The sequence below is a fragment of the Myodes glareolus genome, chromosome 5 (assembly GCF_982192425.1).
Source record: "Myodes glareolus chromosome 5, mMyoGla1.1, whole genome shotgun sequence".
In the NCBI taxonomy this organism is placed as follows: domain Eukaryota; kingdom Metazoa; phylum Chordata; class Mammalia; order Rodentia; family Cricetidae; genus Myodes; species Myodes glareolus.
The window spans coordinates 49514085-49525661 of record NC_142030.1 but is presented as its reverse complement, the minus strand read 5'-3'; the positions used below and the strand labels follow the sequence as shown (position 1 = coordinate 49525661).

The 11577-nt window shown below is 44.7% G+C and overlaps 1 protein-coding gene across 1 annotated transcript in view; it reads left to right on the top strand.

The window, feature by feature from the left end:
- Positions 1-562: 562 nt before the first annotated feature.
- The window catches only part of Synpr (synaptoporin), a 340860-nt gene continuing 329845 nt past the window's right edge, over positions 563-11577 (top strand). The window contains exons 1-2 of the mRNA XM_048421427.3: positions 563-774; positions 909-974. Of these exons, the coding sequence (XP_048277384.1) occupies positions 757-774; positions 909-974 (84 nt within the window). The 5' untranslated portion in view covers positions 563-756. The remainder of the gene's footprint in view (positions 775-908; positions 975-11577) is intronic.

Genomic DNA, 11577 nt, shown 5'->3' with positions numbered 1-11577 from the left:
ACTCTATGCTGACACCCCTCACCCATCCCCAAACACACACACACACACACACACACACACACACACACACCTGTCTCCCTTTCCAGTTGTCCCTCTCTCTTACCACCCCTGTCTCTCTCCAGTCTACACCCAGGTTTCCTCCCCGGCCCCTGCTTCCTGGAGGGGAATAAGCAGTGTGCTGTCTGGGGCTGGACCCCAGAATCTGATGGATGCTTTCTTCGTCATAGAGAAGTCACCAGAATGAATGTGAATGCATGTCTCCACTGACAGTAAGGGTTCTTTTCTTACCGGAAGCCCCTTGCAGCGGACAACCTTCTTGCTGAGGACATGAGCTTTTTTTGGCCAGCCAGCAGCCCCCAAAGTTTCCCCGGAGCCCAGAGCTGCGCGCGCTGGGCCTGGACCAATACGCGCAGGTTGTGTCTAGCCCACCCGGACGCCCTCCCCCGTGGAGCGTGAGGCTGGCCAATGACAGCCTGGCCCCAACGGCTTGCCTTTCTCCCCTCCCCTGTTGCTGCTCCTTTGCCCACTCTGCCCCGCCCACCCCTCTCCTGCTCCGTTTGCCTCCCGCAGTATTAGCTTCCCGAGCGCGCAGCGCAAGCGAGCCTCAGCGAGCGGTCACCGGCTGCCTGCTCCCTGCCAGCGTCCTGGCTCAGCTTCTCGCGGCCTGAATTGGCTTCTGACCCTGGGAACTGTGGATCAGACGAACTTCATCCCTGAAGGGAACAGGCGCGGGAGAAGACGTAGCAAGGGCGAGCCATGGACCCTGTGAGCCAGGTAGAACTGAACAGGGCGGGCAAGGCAGCTGGCCTGAGGTTGGGGAACGCCGGGGACCCTGACACCTGGACAGGTGTCCACAGTCCCCCGCTCATACTTTTTTCCTTTCTCTTCCTTGTCTTATTCATCCGTAGTTGGCTTCGGCGGGCACCTTTCGGGCACTGAAGGAACCTCTTGCCTTCCTGCGAGCCCTGGAGTTGGTGAGTAGCTGGGAGGCAACAGCTGCCAGGTGGAAAGAAGTCAGGTGGGGCGCTCTCTGCCCGGGTCTGTTCACAGCTTGGGGGTCAGCCTCCTTCAATCCTGTCTGCTCTCGAGCTGCTCGTCTGTCCGGGGATGCTAGGTAGGGTCGAGGTCACACTGGGATTCTAGGGGCGGGAGGTAAAGGGGGGGGTGGACATGGATGCATTTGTGCAGAAGCTAGAATCATCTCCCTGGGAAGCGTTCTGGCAAGCAGGTGTGGGGAGCAGGAGAGGTGGGTGGGAGAAGAAGCCTCCAGGGCGCCTGGCCTCTTCCCTGGTCTCCTGTGAGCCTGATGCTAGACGGGGTATATATCCAGGAACACTTGGATGAAGAGCTGGGAGGACTTGTTCAAGCTGGAAAAGTTGGTCAGCATTGGGACAGCTTCTGTTCTGGACGGGTATACTCTGCTCTGAGATCACTGATCTGCTGGAAGCTCCAGCTAAATAGAGGGCTACTCCAGGAGGCTTGAGAGAGAGGATAGTATAGCGAGCAAGGACTTCTCTACCGTGGATACTCCTCTTGGATTCTTCTGGCTTTCCCCAGACGAATCCTTGATCAGCGTTCTCCCAGGGTTGGGCTGTGGGAAGTTATATCGCTCCTCTGGTTTGTTTCTGCTTTAAAAACCCATCTCAAAAGTCCTATGTAATTTGTCTGTAGACAGGAGGAAGGCACAGAAACGGTTACTCACGAGGCCTCCTGAAGCAATGGCAATACTGTTGGCTGAACTCATAGTTATCAGGAGTGGAGTCTATGGGACACACATTTCCTCTCGCTAGGAGCTCTGCAAGGCTAGAGAAGCCATCAGAACACAAAGTTCAAAGCCCGTCATGTGGCATTAATCACAGGCGCTAACACTGACTAGCTAGGAAATTATATAAGAGCCTGTTCCGTGCTTGAGGCAGAGACAAAAGAGTGTGGCTGGATTTGACTACACGAAAGCGTGACGCATGTTTACATTATAGTCTTGGTAATCACACCTGCCCTGTGCATTGATCAGAACAACAGTGCCTGATTGGATGATCAGTTTAACCTCTGCCAGAAAGTTCTTTAAGAAGGCTCCAGCTGCTGGCTTTCAGTTGGCTATTCTGATATTATGTTTCCCTTATGCATGTGTGTGTGTGTGTGTGTGTGCGCCCACGTATGCACCAAGGCAGCCACAGTGCACATGTGAGATCAGAAGACAATATGAGAGTTAGTTCTCTCATTCCTCTTATTTAGATTTCTGGGATGGAATTCAGATTGTCAAGTTTGGCAGTATGGGCTTTTAGCTGCCGGGAGACTCTGCCAACCTTAATATTATTTTGTTGTTGTTACTGTTGTTATTTATTTAGTTTTGTGTTTTTCCTTGTTGCCAAGTCTAACAAGCTATGCTAGTCTCACAGTTGAAGGATCTTTTGGTTGGCTTCCTTAACCTCCTCCTTGAATTCTTTTACTTAGTCATTTAACCAGCGCCTCTTGTGGACTGACTTCTTAAAAATCAAAAAAAAAAAAAAAGTATTTTAGTTGCCAGCTTACTTGACCCCTAAGTTCAGAAGCGTGACATCGCTTTCTGATATAACCTGCAACTCTCCTACATTGTCATTCTTGAAGGAATTTTTGCCCCTACTCACAAGGTCTCTGCAGATAAATGTCAAAGCCTGGCCGGTCTCAGAGTTTGTTTGGATCACAGCTTCCTGGACACCGAATTGGAACACGAGGAATCCATTCATCCACCGTCATTCTGAACAAGCCCCTTTAGGTAATTCTCAGATGCGCCAGTGCTGGCGGAACACCACTCTGGGGTACCCACCGCCTCTTCAGGATGCAAAGGCACTGCCATTTACCTCCCTTTACGTCTGTGAGCATTTATTCGCATTTCTCTCTTCACGTTCCAGGCCTAGAGAAAATGTTTGTCTTTTTGCCCGCCTCAGCTGAAATGCTAGTTCCTTGATAAAGTGTGTCTCCTACCTCCCCATTTCTGCCCCTAAACTGTGTTACTGATCCACTACATCTCCGAGCTTCTGTTACTTTAGTCATTTATGCACGGGAAGCATCACCCTGTATTTCATTTATTGTAGGTTCTTTTATTGAGAGTGGATGATTATAGTACTGGACAGAGGAAGAGTCAGCTTATACCCATGTGTGTGGACAGTGGCATGTGGTTCCTCTCTGACACACACACACTCAGGTGATGACAGTAACACCCAGTAGAAGTACAGTCTCCTAGTACAATAGACTTTGTCCTGTCTCTCTTTTCACTAGCCCCTTTCAGAACACTTGGAAAACAGCAAGTGATCGGAAAAACTGTCCGTTGGTAATGACTGTGCGCTTAGACTGTCCCAGTTCCTCTGTTTCTGTAGATGCTGACACGGTGATAGAATGTGGCTTTGGGGATGAATCTCCAGTCTTTAAACTATAATCCTTTTCGGCATTTATGCCCTAGGAATAAAACTCCACATAGAGATATCTGCTCCATAGGCCTCTTGGGTTTCTCTACTAAATTGCCTTCAGTTGGATAGCTGATGCATTAGAGATTTCTTTCTCAGAGCTCTGAAGGCAGGGAGTTTCCACCAAAGGTTGGCAGATTCTGTGTCTGGCAAGAACTCACTCTCTGGTTCGCAGATGGCACCTTCTCTCTGTCCTTATCTGCCCTTTGTAAGGGCACTCATGCTGTTCACGAGGGCTCTGTCCTTGGGAGTGACACACGTCTCATCTGATACTGCCATTTGGGGGATTAGGTTTTTGCATGCACCTCTAAACCACAACATTATGTTCAATAGCATCTATTGCAACACCGTTTGCAGTGGGAAAGAATGGAAACAACTAATAAATCCACGTAGAACAATACTTACAGGTGTAATTTGTGTTAATGATGAAATATGCTACCATTAAAGACAATCAATTAACTTAGTACTCATTTACATGAAGGTTGAGGCCTGTAATCCTCATTGATACAATTATTGTCAAGAAATGAATCCAGGCATGGTGGTATACAACTGTACTCCAAGCAGTACGGAGGCTGAGACAGGAGGATCAGCTTGGGATACACAGTGAGAGCCTGCATCAAAAATATTCTTAAAAAATAGAAAAGAAAGAAAATAAGGTTTTCTTTCTTTTAAAAATATTTCATAAAGCTTTAACTGGAGAAGAACAACACTCATTGTGTTAATCTGATTGTAAGGGATGTGCTCCATCAGATATTCAGGGTACCTGCACAGCGCAACATGCTATTTACAGAAAAGAAAGTACTGTGTGTGTGTGTGTGTGTGTGTGTGTGTGTGTGTGTGTGTGTGTGTCGGGGAGTTAATATGAACATAAAGGAAAGCATAACAGTATATACAACTGAGCTATAAATAGTGATTTTTTTGACAAGATATAACTTGCTAGTCAGTAGTAGAGGATGGGGCAAATAAACCACGAGAATCAAAATTGCAGACATATCACTTATCTGCATTCATATGTGTGAATGATTCAAAGGAACTAACGTTGTAAGTGTTTTTTTCTATGAATTTCCAAAGGCATTCTCTCCTTTTGGGCTTATAGCCCCTGGGAAGCTATGTGGAAGATACACGTGTGTATGTTCTTTCCTTACAGAGAGCTTGTGGATGAAGTCAACTTGAAGTCTTAATATTGTAGAAAGGCATGGATGGAAAAGCCTTATTCATTTTCAAACGTCTCTGGGCAAGACTTTCCCATCCTTGTCTCTACTTAAATGATGCCAGGGGACTTTCACCTGCTCTTCACAACCAGCGGTGCAAAGCACAGACCCAACTCTGGTAGTCTGTTTCACTTTTTCAGAGTTGAAAAATAATGTACTATGAATTGCTTAACCCGCTATTTGGAAGTGCTACAGCTCAACTTATCCAGTTTTTATATTTGAAAAGTTATGCACATATCTTCCTGTCTTCTACTGGTCTCTCTTATTTTGCTACTTTACACTGCAAGAAGGTCCCCCAATGTGTGCAAACACATTGTTCCCCCAACGTGTACAAATACATGACTTTCTCCCCCTACCCAATGTGCGTAAGCACATTATTTTTTTCTCCCCCTACCTAGCATGTGTAAACATATTATTCCCCCAATGTGTGTAAACACATTGCTTCTTTCTTCTGCTTTCTATAAAACCTGGATTTGGACCGTGGAATTCGTGGGAAGTGGGAAGTGGACTTCACATGTTTGTGTTGCTCAGGACACAATAATGCTTCAAACACTAGCATTGTTGGAACAGTACTGAAGGGCTACTTTCCCCTGGTGATGTTGTGTGGCTTAACTAGTCCCCTAGCACTATGCCGTAGATTGACTAGTCCTCTAACACTATCCCGTGTGGCTTAACTAGTCCTTTAGCACTATCCTGTGTGGCTTAACTAGTCCTTTAGCACTATGCCGTGTGGCTTGACTAGTCCTCTAACACTATGCATGTGGCTTGACTAGTCCTCTAGCACTATCCCATGTGGCTTGACAAGTCCTCTAGCACTGTCCTGTGTGGCTTGACTAGTCCTCTGGCCTTACACTGCAGCTCCAGTTTCTGCCCTTAAGGAATCAACTTGCCCAATTCCTCTAATCCTTATCTCTGATATCTATAATTTTACTATAACATGTCTGCTGTTTATGACTTCACATTTTTATCCTAACCGTTGCTTCTGTTCCTCTACCTCCCCATGAGGCCAGTCAGTCCAAAAATGCATCTGGTGTATTTAGATGGTCACACTAGCATTTATATAACGTCCATTCCTAAAGCTAAATTCTAAGCTATGTTCTTATAGAAATACCTCACATCTGTCTATCTGCTTCGTTGCTACCAAGAGATATCACGCATGACTCTGGCTACTGGTAACAACTGATCGGTACCTATAGCAGAGCATGATATAGTGGCGCTCTATGGATGAGAGAAGGAAGACAGTCACATTCCTCTACAAGCTTCAGATGAAGGTACATCTCATGTGTCATGTTGTTCTGTCAGACAGCATTTCACCTTGGGGCTCAGGGATGCTAGCTAACTCATGGAGAACCAAAACATTAGAAATGCCACAGCTAAGACTTGCCAGCGTCGCTCTGACTGTATCTCTCTAAATGCTACAGCCTCCTTCCTTCTATGCAGCAGGCCCTGGGTGTCTCCAGTCTCAAAGTTTCAAAGAATATTTAAAAGTCAGTGCTGCCATACTTCGTGTTACCTATCACTTCCCTCAAGATAGATATTTGAGATCTTTTCTGGAAAAGTCAAGGATGTCTGCTTTTAGAGAAAATTCAACAGATATCTGTTGTCTTTTATATTTGGTTTTATTTTCTGTTCATTATTAGTTAACCAAGCAAATTTAAATTTAAAATCATTTTTCCACATAAAATGTCCACAAAAGTCTTTCATTATTAAGCCAATAATCTAATCACATTGCATGATCATTCTTTTGTTTTTACATACAATAAGCAACTCCTTTTCCCCTCTACTTATAAGCAAGATGGAGAACTGTAACATAAAGCATCAAAATCCAGAGTGGCAGTCTTCCATTAAGGGTCTGGTGAATCTAAAGCTAAGGTAATATGTACTTAATGATAACCCTCTCACCTCTGACAAAACTGTGTTCAGTTGGGATATGAATGGATACATGTGTGATGCAAAGCAACACCCCAGAATTCAGCACCCCAAGACAGCTCTGAGCTTACTGGGGCAGGTGGCGTAAGGGCCCGTCAGAACAGGAGAAAATGAGGGAGTAGAATGTCCCTCAAGAGGACTCAACTCTCTCCCTCTCACAGGTGAAGAGTGAGAAGGACATGTATTCAGCTTTAATAGTTCCAGCTCTGCAAGATATGTGCAGGACAGTGACCTCCCTAGTCGTTGTCTCCTGTAGGCTGTATTTGACTTCTGCTGAATTTGTGCCTATCCTTGTCCACTGGCTCAGCCAAATCAAATGGGAATGGCAAAAGTCATCAAGCCAGCACTGCTGCTGGACAAGGATCCGGCAAAGCTGAGCCATGTGTTGGCCTCAATGTCACTTTTGGTTTTGAGCTCCATGTGTTGCATGCTTGGGGGACTTTCAGTGTTTGTATTATTTGGGGATATTGAACTGATGGGAAATTATCTATGGATCATTTATGCCTTTTCCCAGGAATACTGGTTCTAATCTTCTCCAAGAAAGTCCTGAGAATGCTACATCATCCCGCTTCTAGGGAGATATCCTTATCTACTTGAAGGTCCTCCTTGCACCTTGGAGGTTGTGACACACACAAAGAAGCCAGAGGTCTCTTTCTGAGGCTATGAGATATTCTTTAAAACATCTGCCCTTGTACTGTACTTACTCAGGAACAACATAATGAAATCAACGTCAACTCTAAAAGATCAACAAGATTCGGTGGGCTGGAAGAATTGGCCAAAGATCAGATTGCAAGCCTCTTCCCACTGCATACTCAGGCAATTACATGGCATGTACAGCAAAAGAGTTAGAGTAGCCAAAGTTACCTCTGCCATGCACAGGGACTTATGTTGTTGGACAAGAAATGGCGTGGACAGATGATAAAACAATGAGATGTCAGGACCTCCCTTTCTTAGAAAAACTAGCTCATGCAGAGCTACTGTGGCGTCTTATGACCAAGGAACAAAAGAATGACAGGATTAGACAAACAAATAAATTCTATAAAGATATAAAATTTAAAGCATTATACTATGTCAGAAACTGAATAATAACTGCCACAGCTTTGGCCTAAGGGTTTTTTTCCTAGGCACTCAGACCATTAAGAGTTAATAATACACCTCTCAGGGCATGACAATCTCCCCAAGCTGGTTTGGAGACTGACTTAGTATCTAGTGTCCTTGCAGCCACAAAGAACTGCCAGCCCAAGAGAACAGGCTAGCGTATACTTTTGGATTCTTAAAAATTGGGTTATGGGGTTGGTGCATAAAAATAATTGCGAAAGATAACTGCTTGTCAATGGTGACTGAACTTGAGAAAACGTGATTGTAAAAGATAACTCGGTTAATCAGCCATGACCAAAAGATATGCAAGAGGATGTGAAACACGTGTCCAAAACCGAAAATGATAGGATCTCTGTTTTGGAATGACGTGAATCTATCTATGCTCAATAATTTCTGTATAAACAAGTGCCCCATGGCTAGTCAGTCGGATTCCAAGACTGTAGCCACAAGCATGGCCTGTCTCACTCCTGTCTCGCCTGTTCCCTGCCTCTGCTCTGGAACCTATCAACCACAGTAGCATGCCGCCAGCAGTTCATGGTGTCAGCTCAGCTTTACTCTAAAAATGTTTCCCACCTGACCGTCGGAGAGAACACCCCTTTCTTGCGTCCCCACGGTTTTAAAGGAAATCATGCTTGTCAAAGTCCACGGTGGTGGAAGAAGTGTCGTGACAAGGAATGATGATGTTTCTGCTGGTGACTTCAATAGCAAAGGGCTGTTGGATGGAGGGTGTGCTGAGGTCTGAGATGTGGGAGCTTGAGCTCTGCCCCCCACCCGGCTGAGACCTTCTTTCTTCAACAGCCTCCACCCTGTAACCTTTGCCTCAACCTCCTCAGAAGTTACAAGAGTGAGGGATGATCAGACTTGAGAGATGGCTCAGTCAATAAAGTGCTTGTTTTGCAAGAATGAAAACCCGAGTTGGATCCCCAGAAGTCACAGCAAAAACCAGGCATGGTGGCATGTGCTTATGATCCTAACAATGGGAGTTGGAGACAGGAAGATCCTTGGGGCTTGTTCTTCAATCAAATCAGCCTGCCAAAGCCGATGAGTAGCAGGTCAGGGAGAGACCTTGTCTCAAAAGTAGATATAGATAGATAGATGATAGGTAGATAGATGATAGGTAGATAGATAGATGATAGGTAGGTAGATAGATAGATAGATAGATAGATAGATAGATAGATAGATAGATAAGTGTGAATGATGATTAACAAAAAATGTACAAGACTGTCCTCTGGTTTCCACATGCACACACACATGTACACACAATTCATTCACGGGCATGTACACATACACATGCACACGTGCATGGACACACAAAAGAGAAAGTTAAAACTGACTCATCACAGAAATACACAGGAGGGAGTCCGGATCACCTTTTTCCTCTTCTATTCAAAGCCAATTTCCTGCTGTGCGCACGTCTCACACTTGCTGGATATTTGATGGCCCTGTGATGGTTTCTCGCTGAGCAGGTGACTTTCTCACATTCCAGCTTCTCTGCTTGGCACACTCCATTTCCCTTCTACCCAACCCCAACTGGGTAGTGATTTATTTTTCATTTGGGTGTCAGCATGGATAGGAGGCATTGCTGGGTGAAGCTGAACTCGTAAGGGGGTCTAGAGTGTACTCCCCAGTGGTGTATTTACGTTCCAGCCAAAGCACACTGCGGGTGTGCTCATCAGCTCATTCTAAAGATGTAGTGAAGGTCTCTGTGGTCAGAAGGGCTGACTCCAAGGACATCTGCTAGCCCTTCCGTAGCTCCCAGGTGCTAGAGGGTTCCTCAGTATTAGATGGAAAAAGTGAGGGGAGGAAGGAAGAGAGAAACAGAATGGAGCATGAATGGATAAATGCTGGAGAACACAGACCCCTCATAAAATCTGTTGTGAAGGATTTTAAGGACACTATAGAGGTATATATTAAGCTATCAGTCTTATCTGTGAAAGAGATTAACACACGAACAGTGAAAGGTGGAGGAAGGATAGTATAGACACTCTCACCAGCTAGGAATAGAAGAGAACCCTTATTAAAACAATAGTAAGGACTGAAATAGGGCCAGGCTGCATAACTCAGTGTTCAGTGACCCAAGCAGCAAGAGTCCTTAACAAGGGGGCTGGCACTGCAGTGTTTTAGACACAGCACTGCTTGTGCTGCCCTCTATTTATTCTGCATGTCTCTTACTCGTTCTGGCCAGGATTCGCATCCAACACCCTGAAAGATGGAGTACAATTGCCTCAGCTGGTTCTTTTTTTCAGTTTAACCCAACTACCAACCCCAGGTCATATCGTGAGCCAGTAAACAAGTGTGTAGATTCAGTGTCCACAGGCCAAATGTCCACTGTTATTCTGTCACTTGTGGCTTGATTTTGAAGGGTCATGAGAGTCAAATCATTCTCTTCTAGACTACTCTTTCCATGGAGCTGTAGGAGGGAAGTCTCTAAAGTTATGGGCACAACAGGCCCAGTGATGAGTCTGTATACAGGTGGTAAAAAGAGATGATTTCCAGGGCTGGAGACATAGATCAGTGGTTAAGAGTACTGGCTGCCTTTCCAGAGGACTCAGGTTCAATTCCCAGCACCCACGAGGCAGCTCACAACTATCTGGAACTCCAAGACACCCTCACACAGACATACATGCAGGCAAAATACCAGTGCACATAAAAATAAAAAGGTTATTAAAAATAGATTGTTTTCAGCAGATGACCAGACACTGTAAATATGTGAGTGGTGTATGTGGTCTGTATGGTCTGTATTGTGTGGTCTGTGTGTGTGTGTGTGTGTGTGTGTGTGTGTGTGGTATATGTGCTTATGTATGTGTTATGTTTGAGTGTGTTTGTGTGTGGAGTGTGTATGTGTTTGTATGTGGTACACATGTGCGTGTAGTGTGTGTGTGTGGTATGTGAGTATGTGTGTTTATGTATGTATTGTGCTGTGTTTGTGCTTGGTGTGTATGTGTGAGAATTATGTGTGTGCATTTATGTACATATTGTGTTATACTTGAGTGTGTTTGAAGTGTATTTATTTGTGTGTAGGGTGTGTGTATGTGGAGTATGTACATTTATATATGTACTGTGCAGTGTCTGTGTGTGTATATCTGGTGTGTGGTAATATGTGCATTTATGGATATATTGTGTTGTGTTTGTGTGTGGTGTATCTGTGGAGTGTGTGTGTCTTTCTGTGAAGTATGTGTGTTCATATGTGTTTTGTGTGTGTCTGTGTGTGGTGTATGTGTGGAGTGTGTGTGTTTGTGTGTGTTCATTGATGTGCTAGAAAATAAAAAATGTGTAGAACTGTCATCAACTTGTCTCACATGACAAGTGCTGTCTGTTTTATGAAGAGTAGGGATTATTTGATACGCAAAATCCACCTGAGGCTTGAAGAAATGTGGGTTTGAGTCCAATCAGCCTTATGCTAGAGTTCTAGCCCTTTTAATTTTTATTTGTTTTATTTGATTTTTGAAGCCATGGTGTCCTCACTGACCCACTGAAATCAAATGGGTGTCGTAAGTGTCACATCTGTGGCTTACTTGTACTGGTTAAATTTTAGCAAAACCTCCGGCAGTGTCTGGTTTACCACAGCTGTGGGACTGGACCTGGGGAAGACCTCGTTAATGTTGATGCTGTATTCACAGTTGTAGTGAACCCTCTCCAGACTTCTAGTTCTGTGTAAACAGTTTGCTCAGTGTTATACTGTCACTGCCACGTCAGTGATGTGTGTTTGTGTGTGTGCATGTGCGTATGTGTGTGTATTTCTATTATCTTTCCACTGGAAAAGGTGCACGTGAAATGACCATAAACCATATACAAAGAGCGCTAATTCTAATATATGGATACAAGCAGTTTTCTGATTTCTGTGCATGGTTTATTTGATTTTTATTATATTCTGAGGCTTAGTTAACAACCTTGTTTGT